The sequence below is a fragment of the Atta colombica genome, unplaced genomic scaffold, assembly GCF_001594045.1.
Source record: "Atta colombica isolate Treedump-2 unplaced genomic scaffold, Acol1.0 scaffold96, whole genome shotgun sequence".
Lineage (NCBI taxonomy): Eukaryota > Metazoa > Arthropoda > Insecta > Hymenoptera > Formicidae > Atta > Atta colombica.
In genome coordinates, this window is record NW_017259590.1 from 1,436,244 (window position 1) to 1,452,343 (window position 16,100).

At 27.2% G+C, this 16,100-nt stretch overlaps 2 protein-coding genes across 5 annotated transcripts in view; both read right to left on the reverse strand.

Moving 5' to 3' along the window:
* Positions 1 to 33: 33 nt before the first annotated feature.
* Positions 34 to 1,988, reverse strand: LOC108693684 (protein FAM192A). 2 transcript variants are annotated; one of them, XM_018202742.1, is made up of 5 exons: positions 1,792 to 1,988; positions 1,523 to 1,621; positions 923 to 1,142; positions 672 to 736; positions 34 to 588 (listed from the first exon to the last, which is right to left on the reverse strand). In XM_018202742.1, exons 1-5 carry the CDS (start codon positions 1,886 to 1,888, stop codon positions 233 to 235), a joined length of 837 nt encoding a protein of 278 aa, XP_018058231.1. In that variant the 5' UTR covers positions 1,889 to 1,988; the 3' UTR covers positions 34 to 232. The 2 variants fall into 2 exon arrangements, with proteins under 2 accessions (XP_018058231.1, XP_018058230.1); XM_018202741.1 differs by having other exon boundaries at positions 672 to 739.
* Positions 1,989 to 4,908: 2,920 nt separating this feature from the next.
* LOC108693635 (long-chain fatty acid transport protein 4) overlaps positions 4,909 to 16,100 on the reverse strand; it is a 20,956-nt gene continuing 9,764 nt past the window's right edge. For all 3 annotated transcript variants that reach the window (XM_018202670.1, XM_018202671.1, XM_018202673.1), the window contains 11 exons: positions 13,779 to 14,248; positions 9,998 to 10,148; positions 9,011 to 9,248; positions 8,524 to 8,758; positions 7,997 to 8,198; positions 7,510 to 7,702; positions 7,113 to 7,253; positions 6,431 to 6,568; positions 6,018 to 6,175; positions 5,676 to 5,829; positions 4,909 to 5,364 (listed from right to left, as the gene is read on the reverse strand). In XM_018202670.1, coding sequence (XP_018058159.1) covers positions 5,210 to 5,364; positions 5,676 to 5,829; positions 6,018 to 6,175; positions 6,431 to 6,568; positions 7,113 to 7,253; positions 7,510 to 7,702; positions 7,997 to 8,198; positions 8,524 to 8,758; positions 9,011 to 9,248; positions 9,998 to 10,148; positions 13,779 to 14,248 — 2,235 coding nt within the window. In that variant the 3' untranslated portion in view covers positions 4,909 to 5,209. The remainder of the gene's footprint in view (positions 5,365 to 5,675; positions 5,830 to 6,017; positions 6,176 to 6,430; positions 6,569 to 7,112; positions 7,254 to 7,509; positions 7,703 to 7,996; positions 8,199 to 8,523; positions 8,759 to 9,010; positions 9,249 to 9,997; positions 10,149 to 13,778; positions 14,249 to 16,100) is intronic.

The window sequence follows — 16,100 nt, forward strand, 5'->3', positions numbered from 1 at the left end:
TAAGGAAAAAATTCTAGCAAATAGATAAAAATTAGACAAGTATGTTCTCGCTGTAATAGAAAATATGTATGTATCCAAATGCAGCGTGTTTCGAATATAATCAATTGAGGCATAATGATAATTTTCTTTCTTCTATATTCACAAATATTATCTTGTCATACAGACATACATACATACATACATACACTCACGTACAGACACGTGCATATACATATGTATTTAGAGATATCATTCAGCTCTTTTCCTCCTTATCTTTCAATGATTTTATTTTTCGACCTAACATATCATAAATGGTAGGATTTGGTTCTGTTTCCTGATCTGTATCAGAACTACAATCACTGTCACTAGAGTTATTATATGTTCCAAGACCAGGTAATATACCGATACATTTGAGTCCGCTATGTATGTAATTTGTATTTACTTGATTTGGTATAGCCTTATCGTTTTGTTTATCTGTTTCAGGACTAGAAAGAAAAGAATCCGCGCGTGCAGCTGGCTCACAAGATGTATGTGGCTCTTTCTTTTTGCTAGTATCAGTATTATCTTTGGAAGGAGACAATTTTCTTTTTATTCCTTTAAGTACTTCTTCTGCATGAATAAACAATTAAATAATAAATATAATTATATAGAATATTGTTCAACTTTTTCATAAAATATTTTTAAAACTTTACCTTGTTTTTGTTTGTCAGGTCGTTTCAATACGACGCCTGCGGGTAATTTTAACTGTGAAGTGCGACTACTAAAACATAATTAAAATAGAATAATTTTATTATATTATTAAATATATTTCAGAAGTGATCTCTGGACTTAAATTTTATATTCAATATTACAGCTTTCAAAATAGAGAATCACTGTGATGTTATATTATAATGAGACAAACATATTATTATATAGTCATATTATATTTTAATTTGCCTCTTACCTTCCACAGGCAGCATTTTTATTGCTAACAGGTGGGTTCTTCAATTCTTGCTTTAATTTTTCATTTAATTTCTGTTCTTGAAGAGAAGCAACTGCAGCTTTAAAATCGCGCATTTCTTTTTCTTCCTCAAGATTCTTTTTACGTTCTTCTTCCATCTTAGTTCTATCAACCAAGTCCAAAAATTCTACTTCATCATCATCCAATCCTTTGATCATATTTTCTAGAAAAATATATATGTATATATCAAAATGTTTTTCGAATATCATTTTAGATGTCAACAATAGAATTGAACATTAGAAATAGTTATAGTTAAAAATACTGATATTTCTATAATGTTTGACATAATTTTCATTCATTTTAAATCATTAGCACAAATATTATTAATTTATATACATAGCAAAAAAAGGACAGGACAAATTTAAAAAAAAAACGTATAAAGAAAAAGATTATTAATTCTATTATTTATCTCTTCAATATTAAAATAAGATAAATCAATTTACTATATTAGGGATCACACATACATGCATATACACAAATCAAAATATTGAATTTGTTATAGATCCATAATTCAAGTAAAATCAATTTCACTTTTTTACTTACTTAATTTATGAGCTTCTTCATACTCTATGTCTCTTTTATTTTTCTGTTCCTGCAATCTCTCATACAAGGATCTAGGATCATAAGATTCCTCTGGAGCCTCTATAAATCGTTAGATAAACGAGACACTTATCAGTTATTATTCATAAATACTCACAATCGATGAATTTACTTTAATAAATGTCATAATACAATGCCTAATCCTCAATTTGAATACAATTCCGTAGGAGTGGCTGTATAAATATGTATATAGACAGAACACTAAAGCTAACCTATAGGCTGATCGGCAGTCCGTACGCGTTCCCATTCCTCCTGTCGCATTCGCCGTTGTTCGGCGATTTCGGCTTCCGAGATGAAACCCGAGCTCATTTTCACTGTTTGTAAATAATGTCTTGATGAAAAACAATCCACAGCACTAGCAAATGTTTCTTTCCAACACGTCTCGATAAATTGAGTGAAACCAGAGCGAAACCTGAGAGAGGCTATGCCGGCCTTTTTCCTGTTACCATCGAAATTGTCCGTACACTACCGCCAGTACATCCATTTTCAGTTTGAGAACTACGTGATTACATACATTTTCTGACACTATTGATAAAATCGTATTGTCAAAAATAGATGTGGTTCGTCTCTATACTAAATCCTCAGGACAGAAAGATGTCGACTATTCATAGAAGAGATAGTTTAATAGGTCCTCGAACGAAAAAAATTTTAAATTCGCACCTCCTACATATATAAATAAAAGTTGTTGAATTTTGAGGGTTAAAAGAAACTTTTTCTGATTAAATATTTTACCCAGCAAACGAGAATGGATTAAAATGAATTGAAATGGATTCAAATTTTCAGAAATATTGATTCACGAATATTAAAATGAATGCTTTTCAATTCTGAATGCATTTTTATTTTATAGAAATTGCATAGAGCATATCTCTATGCCTTTCAATCTAAAAATAATATTAGCTTTTTCTGCACACAAACATAATTGTGAATACTGTTTATATTTAAATAATTCAAAATTTTAAATAGGAAATGCAGTTTTTCAATCCAATTGAATCTAATTGAATCCAATTGAATTCAATTAAATCCAAAAAAAAGTATTCGCTATTTAAAATACGCTTTCGGATAGAAAAAAAATTTCAATCCATTTTAATCCATTCTCGTTTGCTGAATTCCGAGTATCTTTTATTCTTGTTCTTCATCGAATGTTGAACAAGGAAAAGGTACTCGAAGTTGATAGAGTCGAGTTTTGGAACGCGTCTAACTATTGAAATAATAACGAATATTACAAATAAGTATTCTTTCTAATATAGTAAATAATATATTCCTTATATTTTTAATGTTCTTTCAGCAAACGAGAATGGATTAAAATGGAATTGGATTCAGTTGGATTCAATTAGATTCAATTGGATGCAATTGGATTGAAAAACTGCAACATTTCCTTTTGAATTGAACAGTATTCATAATTTTGTGCACAAAAAAAGCTAATATTATTTTTAGATTGAAAAGCATAGAGATATGCTCTATGCAATTCCTATAAATGAATAAAAATGCATTTAGGATTGAAAAGCATTCATTTTAACATTTCGTGAATCTGAAAATCTAAATCCATTTCAAGTCATTTCAATCCATTCTCGTTTGCTGGAAAGTTATGTTTCTTTATGCTAAATTTTTAGAAAATTATTTTCATCCTGGAAAGTTATTCTTCGTCGCTTTTCGTGAAGTCTATTCGCGAAGTCTAATTTATTGGTGTCTCTTCAGGGATTTTTGTACAGAATCGGAATAAATCCCAAATTTTCTCGTCTATAGTTACTGGAAGTAATAATTTTGTCAATGAATCAATGACAATTGCTATGTATTTTAAAGTCAAGTTGCAAAATTAATTCAGTGATATATTTTAGCATATAATTTTCGTCACTTTCTTTGTTTTATTAAATGTTCTCCCATTAGTAATAATAATGTTAATAATATTACTGTCTTAATTTAACAATAGGAATTTAATATTATGTGATTAATATTAATATATAATAATTATTGTTTAAATCCAAATTATTAAGTAAATAAGTTTTATACACAAAATTTGCTTATTTTTGATGATCGCTCTAACAAAAATATGATTACGAATGTGTATATTCATTTTCTAATTGTTATTTTTAAAATCATTTTTAGGTATTGGACATCCCGCAATTGCAGAATATTATTAATTATTAATTTATATGTTTATATACTTTTCTATGATAAAATACATGCAGATATTATGAGATTATACAAATTTTAATCTTTATCGATTTAGATAATTTTTACCAAAATACTTCATATTTTTTTAACAATATTATTATTTGTGAATATTACATGAATTTAATTAAAAATGTATGTGTAAATAAAAAATTCGAGATAAGTCGAATGGATACTCTTATATTAGGGATATTAATCCATTAAAAATCCCTCCTATGAATACTCGACACGCTTCTATCCTGAGGATTTAGTACAGAGACAAACTACATTTACTTTCAACGATACGATTTTATCGATGGTGTCAGAAAATGTATGTATTCACGTAGTTTCCAAACTAAAAATGAATGTACTGATGCTATTGGCGGTAATGTACGGGCGATTTCAATGGAATAGAAAAAAAAACGGCATGGCCTTTCTCTTTAGTACGAACAATTTGCGAACACAACGAACTTTAGATGGCTAAAATCATTCAAAATGCTTGAAAGATAAAGTCAAATATTTAAATTATTAGATTAATTATTAAAATCTATAATTGTTACACGCGCCCATAGATATGTAATAATCAGTGTAAAACTAATGAAAAAAAACTATCTATGATGCCATTTTAAAAAATATGTAAAATTCATTAAGTATTTTATATTTTTTAATTATCTATTAAAAAATGTTTATGCTAATCTTTTATAAATTGAATATTTTAATTTTAAAAAAATACAATATATTTATCACATATTTCTTGCAAACTTTTTGGAATAAACAAACTATCATTTATATAAGAAAAATTCATTATATTTTCAACTCTTTTATAAAACAATACAAATATTAACATGAATCACATAAAATTAAAAATATTATAGTCTAGACATAACTAAAAAGTTAAATGAACGTGAAACATTAAAAAAATACTATAGTAAAACACTAAGAAGATTGTCATAATTTATAAAATGAGAATTAAGTGATATTTAACACTTAAATATAAAATTAAAATATTTCTGGATAAAAATATTTTGTTAATTAACTATATATTTAAATAAGATTTATTTGTATGAACAATTTTAACTTTTTAGCTTTACATCCAGATATTATAATATTTTATACCTTTTTATATATTATATTTTATCTTAACTACTTCTAATTAAATTCTAAATTTTTAACATCCACCTCTTATCATATTTAAAATAGATCCCTTCAATTTCTATGAATATATTATCACCATACAGTGTCTGCAAATTCAATAAGCAGAAGAAAACTTAATGGAAGTACGACTATTTGTAAATAATAACCCACTGAAAATAAATTGATGCAAATTCCGCTTGAGTGCTGGGATATAGGATATCGTAATCTTTACTTTTCAAGTTAATCAGGTCTCTGAGATTTATTCGTAATAATTGTCTATGTATACCTAATGCCTTGTAAAATATATCATTGTATTATGTAATTTGTATTTGTTCAGAAAATATCTAATTAAAACTTGATTTTTCCTTGTTGAATTTGATCATAAACTTCTAATGTTAATAACTGATAACCGAGCTTTGCATTTAAATAATATAGTTTGTCTTGAACTTTGTATGGATTATATCCTTCCTCCTGGAGATCTTTCTTTTTCAGTTTAAATGTTCCTGCAAATCGTGAAATATGAATAATTTTCTAATGTAACTTATTGTTAGTTCAATATATTAACATATTCGCTTCATATATTTCGAAAGTGCAAAATTAAGTGCACTTCGTAATTTAGCTATTCTCTCTTAATATATACTATTTATTTTATATTAGCTAATAATATTCAATGCTTATTTTCAATACTTACACTCATATTTAATACATATTTCATAAGCATATTTTTTGAAATACATATTTTAATTAAAGTTTGCACAACTTGTAGACTGCAAAAATATCGAGTATATTTATACATCTATATAAAAACATATACCTGTAAGATCAATTTTTGTCAAAATTCTGACAAATTGCGGCCTAGCATAAGCAGGTAATTGTTCTTTGATGTCGACAGTTACTTTATTTATATCCAATGTTTCATCTGCATCGTAAATTGCTGCCATTCCTGCTTTGCCTTCAGTATCTTTAATCTGTCGATAATCATTATTATCTTATCTACTATTAAATCATATTTATACATTGTAATATTGTAACTCTAATGTTAATTCAGTTTATTAAGATTTTTTTGTATCAACATGCTAATATAACATTATAAATATACACAAATAATTTTTCTTACAAAAAACTATTTGAAAAACGAAAATGAAATAATTATTACCTCCACACCGTATACTATGCAATCTCGATAATTAATAAAATTACTAATAATGGCTTCAATTTCGGAAGTCGATACATTTTCTCCTTTCCATCTAAATGTATCTCCTGTTCTGTCCTTGAAATATAAATAGCCCCATTCATCAGCAACAAGAATATCCCCTAAATAAAATTACAATCAAATTCACAAAATTGTTTAACTCAATTTTAACAAATACAATTTTAACATTCTAAATTCTGTATTATAAATATAATTGAACAGCTCGTAAAACATGTACGAATGACTTTCTTCTTTTGTTAAACAAAATCTAAATTAATATTGTAGAAATATGTTTGAAATAATTATATTCCAAATAGTTACAAGTTAGGGTTTTAATCTATTTAATAAATAATAGATGTTAAATTTTTTATACATACCTGATAAAAAGGCAGAGTCGCCTTTTGTAAAAATATTATGAATCACTTTTTTCTCAGATGCTTTTTTGTCCACGTATCCTAAAAATGCCCTGGTTGGATTATTTGGCAAGATCTTTCCAATAAACGCACCAGGTTCATCTATTAAATGAAAGATTTAATTTATATTAACGATTAAGTTTTAAAATATTAGAAAAAATAACGCGAGCAATTATATTGATTGACAAAATTCTTATCTTATTCTGAAGTCAAGAAAAGATTACTCTTCTATTTTAAAATTGCATGTAATAATAATACTAAAATGTTAGATATCAAATAAAATTAGATTAAATATCTCATTTTTCCACTTAATATTTATTATAAAATAATCTGAAGATTGAGTGAGAGAGAGAGAGAGAGAGAGAGAGAGAGCACACACATCATCCGCTTTGATTATTCCCGATTTTTAAACAACCTCAATTCTCTAATTTTAAATATATTTGTTGTTGAAACACAATATTATAATCTTACTGATTAAAATTCATATAGTATATTTTACATGATTTTAAATGGCAAAAATATCAATTGTATATATTATTAATTGTATATATTATGTATGTAAATATATCTATGTGATGCATTTTCGTCAGAATTTTAATCAATATTAATCAATATTAAATTAATCAATCATGTCCAGTCAGCTCACTTGGTTCACAGATTTGACACAATCCTTTAGAGTTACGTATAGGTTCTCCATCCTCATCTACTTTAATCAGAGATACGGGATATGCTGATGGAATAATTCTTGAAAAAAAACCTATTGCTCCCATTTTGTTGTCAATGTTCACTGAAAACATTTTTTTAAAACGCTTCTATAATTCTACCTTTTTTAAAACTCATATATTATAAAAATAACAAATTAATTAATGCTCAACATTATGATTTATGTAATAAAATCTAATAAAAATTGTTTTGTTCATATTGAAATAATGTTGAATAACATCAAGTATGAATTGATGTTGATTGATACAATTATATTCATATAATATTTTATGTATACTTATGTAAAAAACAAAATATTAAACTAAGTATTTTGTACTTACTGACATTAGCATTGCCTTCAGTTGCACCATAAAATTCTAACACTTGTGGAATTTTGAATCGTTGTACAAATTCATCCCATATCTGCGGTCTTAATCCATTGCCGAAAATTAATCTAATATTATGTTCCTGATCCTCTTTTTTAGATGGAACTGCCAGAATATATCGACACATTTCCCCTATATATTGACTAACCTAATATTTTCCAAAATTTTATCTAAGATATAAATGATATAACTTATGCAACTTATTAATGATATGTACTTATTAATAATATGCACTTATGATATAACTTATGCAACTTCAGTCTCATTAGTATGTAATAAAAATCAAAGCAAAAAGAGAGTAATACAATTCATTTCATCAAATAAAAATATAAAGAATATCTATTAATTTTGCGTTAAGCTGTGTAGAATAAATTATCAAAAACTATCTCATCTAACATTTAATAATAAGATTGACAAACAATTAAACTTAAAAGAAACTTACAGTGCATTTATATTTAATACAGTCAGCAAAATATGCGCTAGCACTAAATTTCTTCCTAATCACTGTCGTATGTCCGTGTATTAAGGCTAATCCCACAGCCATTATTCCACCCGCTGTATGATATAAAGGCAAAGGTGTATATATTCTATCAGACTTACGCAAAGTTCCCATATAATGTAATGAACTCGTGATAAAGATATATCTATAAAAAATATATATGATATATATTATTTGTTTCATTCTCTGTAAAACTATCATTTTATTTTTTAATTTTGAAAAGATTTTTTTAATTTTTCGGAAATTTTAAAAGCTTTAGAAATTTTTCAAGCTTGCGTGAGTTAAAAAAATTCTTTTAGAAATCTTCATTTTTTTCTTTTCAAAATATTTTCTTAACAAGATTTAAGCTAGCGCTCTCTTCTGTATGCAAAAACTATTTTCCACATAGCCAAAATTCTTTGTGAAATACATCATAAACTCTATAACATTTTTATAGAAAAAAGGCCAAAATTTATGTGTAATATATCTACCTTGAATTTGTAATAACAGCTGCCTTTGGAAGACCTGTAGTACCACTAGTGTAAATGTACAAAAGTTTATCGTGATAACCACTTTTTTCTTGTATTCTTGGTGGTACAGCCGATGTGTCCAACAACAAGGTATTCAAATCTTTCTCTTTTAATCCAACTGACATTGTATTCGGATGATTTCCGAATCTGTACAATGTTAATTTAGCATCTAATGACGAGGCAATATCTGTCACAGCTGGAATTAGTAGCTTTCATTAGAATTAATAATTATCGAATTTTTCGATAATCTGAAAAACTGTTCAAGAAGAATGATTAATGAAAAAAATCAATTCTACATTTAGACGTTATTTTTGTATTCTTCGATTCTAATGTAAAATAGATAATAATTGTAAAGAAGGAAAGAAATAAATTTTTTCTCTGTGAATAAATAATATTGAAATAAATTTTATTTCAATATTAGATAATAATTATTGATTAGTATTCTTACCGTCAAAAAACTCGGTGCCATATATAAGCGCTTGACACTTTGCAATACTGATGCAATGCAAGAGACTGCTCTTACGCAAATTGATATTAATCAAAGAAGTTATCACACCGAGTTTATTTAAACCTAACCAAATCGCAATAAATTCCGGTCGATTCTCCAACAATAAAGCAATTGCGTCTCCTTTTTTATAACCATGTGTTTTAAATATCGTCGCAATTTTGTTACTAAAATCTTCTATCTGTTTAGAAAGTATTAATAGATGAGTATTCATGTGCTGTTCTTATCTTACGATCATTTTACGGTATGCATTAATATGTTTTATAACCAACCTTTTGATAAAAATATAGATATTAAATACAGTTTTAAATATAAAAACCGATTATGAATACCGATCAGAATCATATACAATTATATAGTATACTTAATATACTTAAAGTATAGATACTTAAAGTACAGATATGTGACAAAAGACTTTATATCCGAACAAAGCCAGAAAATCAGTTATTAAAAATTAAAATTGACATTGCGAGTGAAACATTACATAGAATATTACAACGAAATGACTATTTAGAAAATTTATGTAATTTGTAAATTCAAATCATATATTCTTAGAAATATAATGTATTTATATATAATTAAAATAATTAACAAATTGTGCTTTGATAAAAATTTATTCGTCGAGTGGAAAAGCGTGGAAAAGAATTAATCGAATTCTTATAAGTTTGCCAATTTTAGAATCATGTAAGGCCTCGCTAATTTCATAATATATATATATTAGGTATGGGAAAAAGTTCGTGGCGTTTTTCCCGTTAGATTTCCCATTAAAAAAACGCCACGAACTTTTTCCTACACCTTATATATATATACGTACAAATTAAATCTTTTTCTTCTCTTTGGAAGTATCAATTAAATTTAAAGTGTCTTTATTGAATAAAATATAGTTTATGAATAAAAATAGTGTCCTTTTTCTATAAAAATAAGTGCTACCTGTTGAAAAGTCCATTCTTGATCTTCAAATATAAAGCAGATTTTATTAGGATGACGTTTGACTTGTTGTCTAAATATATCGGCGACGTTTCTGTTTTTTCTTCCATGACAGTGTGCTGACTGCAATATTCTAATATATCCTACAAGTCCTCTGGAAAAAAGTGAAAAGTGCTCAAGAAAAATAAGTTCCACAATTGAAATATTCATTCTTGTAATCAAGAGAATATATTTTATTTAAGATATGCTATTTAGTCTATTACTTAAGAATAACTTTTAAAGTTTATATGTTAATAATGTTTGAAATGAAAAAGCAATATATCCACTGAAAGAGTTTAATTATTTTATATCAAATTTTATTTAGATATAAAAGACGATATAAATTTAAGATATTTATAATGCCTGTATTATTTTATTTGATATGTTGCATTATATTTATTCTATAATTCTTGATTGACTCAATAATAAATTCTCAATAATAAATTTATAAAACATGCATAGTATTTTTGTCGATATGGACGATTACGTTGAATGGCCAACTAAGAAATTCCGTTACATGTTCTCGAGGTCAAGAAAAGAGGATGCTACGTTCACTTAGCAATACTGCAGAAGAACAGCAAGTTATAAAAAAGAGGCAGAAAAAAATATTCCTCATTTTATTTTATTGTAATGAATAGGATTAAGGCTAATGAGAAAGTCAGCGCGAAAATATATACGTATAAATATTTCTTAAATAACCCGCTAGCGGTTATCTAATAAAGAGATTTGTGTTATATTCACATTGTTTTGTACAACAATTATATTTTATCCAATTTCTTTGTAACTTTCATTAGCCTTAATCTTATTGTTATTTATTATTTTAAAGTTTATTATTTTAAAGTTTGAGAATCTGATTTAAATTATTATTTGTTATTATATTATTGTACTTTCCAAGCATACGTTCATGAAACAAATCCTTTTTGTTTTCACTCTTAAATCCTTTACATTAGTCTCATGTTTTGGCATGTCTACATATATATTTATTTCCTAATAATACATCTAATAATATTGCTATCTTATTAAAATAATGTGAATTGATAATTTAAATAATTAGACCATAACCAATTTTCTTTAAATTTTCATATTGTAAATTGAATAGTTTTGATCATGGCCGAAACCTAGATTTCAATCACGGCCACGATAGTTTTGATCATGACCATGACAATCAAATCTATAATCATGGTCATGCTTATATAGTCACGGTCATAAATTAGAACTACAATGAAAAAAATGTATGTTCAAAGATTCAAATCACTGCAAACACGCGAAAACATATTTCTCTGTTGATATGTTTCTCCAGAATGAAATGAGACGAAAATAAAATATTATAACATTATATTATAAATTTTTTATTTTTATAATTTTTTGAGATTTTTTATCATTAAAGCTCAATAAACTTTTCTATGAGATCCCAAGCAGGACAAGTCATTATGATATCAAAATCATTCCAAAATAATCATTAAAAGTCATTTTTCAATCATTTCCGATTTATTTTAATGTTATTTTGACATTATCGTGATTTATTGTTCTGCTTGGGATTAAGAATTCATTGAAAATTTAATCGTTATGAAATATTAACATATTGTACATGATAAATAAAAAGAAAAAGAAAACGTCACATTTTTTTTTCTTTCCATTTCTTATGGACACTGTTATAAAATAAACATCTTGAAAAAGTAAGTATCTCGTTATTTCTATAAAAACACTAATACATGTCTCATAGATGAAAGAAAAATTATAGTATGCGAATAAATAATGTTAAACAACATTAAACAACGTTTATTTAATAGAATATTTTAAAAAGAAACTAGACAAGTTTTTATTTATTTATTGTATTATGACAATTATGTTTTATGTACGTGGGTCGTTTGATAAGTTTGGTAAATCTCTATGAAATGTCATCAAATGGATTGTAGCGCCATTGCATGGAAATTTATCAAACTTATCAAACGACCCACGTATTTATAAGAATATTAAACACACAATTCTATGATTATATTTATTAAATGTATCCGTGTTTATACATGCAAATTCTTGTTATATTCATATCAAAGTTTACAAAATAACTTGTGCATAAATAAACTAATTAAACTTTAATTGATTTGAGAGCAAAAATATGTATACAAATGTAATTATCATAACATTTGAGACTATAAATAGTACATGATCTCTACTTCAATTTCTCAGCTGTCTTTTTTACATATACAAAAAAATGAAGTAAAAAAATACAAGGAAATAAACTTTTTACTCTTTTTTACTAGACTTCGTCTAACCGCGCTTTACTTTTCGATTTACTTCTACTCTGTCATTTTCTTACTTTAATTTTTAATATGCCTTGTATATTTAGTTTCCGGTGAAAGTTAGAGATAGAGAGCATTTTATGACACCGATAATTTTTCGCGCGTATCTTCTATTCCACCATAACATAATGTTTAAAAAATTAATAAAAATCCATAATATACTCATAAGATAAAATTACTTCTAATAACTTCTATTTATATTTACGTAAAAGAAAAAATGCCTTCCATTTTAAATCTATAAATAAATATGTTTTTCTTTAATGTAATTCTTTAAAAATGTAAATTTCTGTAATAATAACTGTAAACTTTTTTTATGAATCACCTATATATACATTTTATCTATGTATACCATCTATAATACATTTTAAACAATTCTGTGAGCAAAGAAAAAATATATTACAATTTATCGTCAATAAATTTATAGTCAAATAAATTTATAATTAAATTATAATAAAAAAAGAACTATTACAAAAAACAAAAATAAAATATTTTTGTATTATATTCTTTGTTTACGTACTCACAAAATTTACATATGCGATGCGCTTTGTCTTCAAATTGATTACTAATACTCATTTCCATCAACATAGATTAATTTTAATTTCTAATTTATTCTTCATTTCAATGAAGAGTGAATTAAATTAAGATTAAAGCTAAAATGTACATTGATAGAAACGAACATAAGTCATATATACATCCGATTGAATTGTGCGTAAATCAGAAATTGTTAATGACATTCATCTTATTCCCAGACGAAGTTTAATAATAAAATTTTGTATGAAATTAGCTCCCTCATATATTTTGTAAAAAAAGGAATATAAAAACAAAAACAAAGCTGCTCAGTCTAGTTAAATTCAATTATTATATTTGCGCAAATTCTTAAGGACTTTTGAAAACTTTGGAAACGATGAAAAAAAATCTGTATATAATAATGTATTGTAAAAATCAATTTAATAAACGTACAGCACAAATATTTTATATCTTGTGTACATTAAGGGATGTCGAAATATAACAATTTGAAAACAGAAGGTTACGCCAATGTCCAGTTCCTGTATGTCTACTAAAGCTACGTAGTATGAGAAGGAAATTCACTGGGTTTTTTATTTTTCCTTATTTTTATCACATCTCCAATAGCGTGGCTTTCGATAAGATTATTTAACGTCTGAATCTTAACGATTAATGTCATTGTAAGCAAGATTTATTGTTATGTACAATTATAAAAATTACAAGGCTGTAATCTTTGATATAGTGATTAGCATTATATAAATAAATCTTTATTCTATAGAACGTATATTACAACTAAATGAATGATACAATTAAAGTTGAATAGACTCTCATTTTTAATGATGCGTGATAAATTCTTTATACAACAGACTTAAACAACAAACAACTAATCAACAATTGAAAAACAAGTACAATAGATAAAATAGAAATTTTTCTTGACTCACTTGCAATCCCGTGATATTGTCTTCAGAGCAACATAGAACCATCTCATGCGGCCACCGGCGACAAAGTAGGCAACAGAGATTACTATGAGCAATTGCACGAGATAAATCGGACCCATGTAGATGACTATTACGGCCAGTGCTCCAATCGCGGCTACCAGCAGCAACATAATGAGAGTGAGACGTCGCAGAAATCGGCCAATCGTTCTCCAACGACTTGTACTCGCGTTGAGATCTCTTTCTAATCTCAATGCTGCGCTCGCGCTGGCACGTGTTGTCTGGGCGTCCTGGTGCGTACCTGATGGTGCATTCGCTATGTGTCCCACTCCGGACGTTGCCCTCGAGACATCACATCTATTAGCGCTGTTCTCATGTAGTGGTGTCGGCGCCGATGCCAACGCCGAAACCGACGTGGACGTCGACGCCGACACCGGGGATGTCCCTACAAACCGGGTCTCGCCGCGCTCGATATCCTGCAATATGATCTTTGTGAATAATTCCAAAAGTAATTACATGAAAAAAAACGGCAAAGACTTCATCTAACAATTTCCTTCCAACTATTGAGTTTCAAACAGAATGCCCTTGGGAGCAACAAATACAAATTGACACAAGAGACATCATTCTATCCTTGTTCAATAATCAGTAAGAAACAAAGACAGAATGATTCTTGTTTTGATTTGTGCTTCTGCTAGAATTCTTTTATATGACCTTTCAACTTGCAAGTCATTCACATGATAATGTGAATTTATCAAGTTGTGTAGTTTTCTATAACATAACACATAGAATGAAATTAGTGGAACAAAACTAATAATTATTCAGTCAAATACATAAGACTGATGTGAAATTTTTTTTATCCCTTTATATTTTTTTTTATCCTTTTATATATTTTTGTAACATTAGCAAACAAGAGTTGACATCTTATCTCTATAATATAAGTCTTTGATTATCGAGGTAGATTACGAAAAATTTGAGACTTGTAAAAAAACAGGTCAAATATTTTTCTTTCCACTTTGGTTTGAAATATTCTCAGCTTCATGTATTTTCAAGTTTTCCAGTCGTTGACTGACTAGAGCACACTGTAGGGTTTCTAACTTAGCCGACTACTTTCTAACAATTTAGTTTCTCCTATCACTGTATTTTTAGCAGAATATGACCCAGTTCGGCTAAAATAATCTGATTTTACACATTGATATTGTACTATTATCTACCTGTTACTTTCCTTTATAAAAATGCTAAACTGCAATCCAATAGATAATTAATATCTATCGCCTTTCAAATTTAAAGTGTGCGAATTATATATTTTAAAAGATATAATTATGTGTATTATGTGTGTATATACCGTGTACGGATTTGAGTATCTCAAGTTCTCACATTTCTTTTTGTACGTAGATCTTTTCCTTTGTCGTTTTAATCGAGTATCATTTTTTTTTCGTTACAAATACATAAATACTATTTTAATATTTCGCTTCTAATTAAGAAACTATGTTTTTAATCTTTGATATTTGGACACAGCTTTGTAATTGACAAGGTCCGAATGTCAAAATAAGATATATGGCACCATCTAACGTAGCTTGCTAGAAGCTGATTGCAAATTTTCGTTAGCGTTCTCGCTATCGATAAGTTCATGTATTCTGCATCATTAACGCTTGTCACTTTTTTAACACTGTTCAATTAAGAGCATTTCCAGATCGAAACAAATCGTACTGAATTATTCCGTGCGTCGCATGCTATACTTACTACAAAGACAGAACCATATTTCCACGCAGCATGTGTCTTAAACGAAGCTAGCACGCATTTTTGCAAAATTCTTTTAAATCGCGTGTTTGCCGCGCATGAAATATGTCACACTCGAATCGCCATCGAGAATGTTGCTGCCTTCACGATATTAAGTTACTTGACGATTGACATATTCGCACGAATGTATAAAAGATTACTTGAAGGCTTTGTATAATTGGAGGACAGTTTGTAGCAGATTTCACCTAACAGAAACCTCCAGGTCTCCATATTCCGTACTATAATCAATAATACGATGATACTGCTATCTCGTGGTGAAAAACAGTATTTTTTAAATAATGATTAATAATAGGATTTGATTTTGATTCATATTCTAACATATGCATGTATGTATGTACCTTGGTATGTACTTGGTATTGCACTTTTTTGTTTTTGTAAAAATACGTTCCCTTAAATAATTATTATATTACTCTGTGAAAAAAACTATACTTGATTTAATTTTGAAAAAGTATATATCGATTAAGTGAAACGTCCACATGTATATAAAAGTAATTAAATATTAATTCAATATTTAATAATAATATATCATAG

Bases quoted from the DNA above. Each gene is read 5' to 3' on its own strand.
- LOC108693684 (XM_018202741.1), bottom strand. From the start codon at position 1,888: ATGAGCTCGGGTTTCATCTCGGAAGCCGAAATCGCCGAACAACGGCGA. The intron at 1,622-1,791 runs GTTAGCTTTAGT...AACGATTTATAG, and splicing joins GACTGCCGATCAGCCTATAG to AGGCTCCAGAGGAATCTTAT. The intron at 1,143-1,522 runs GTAAGTAAAAAA...ATATTTTTCTAG, and splicing joins TGAAGAAGCTCATAAATTAA to AAAATATGATCAAAGGATTG.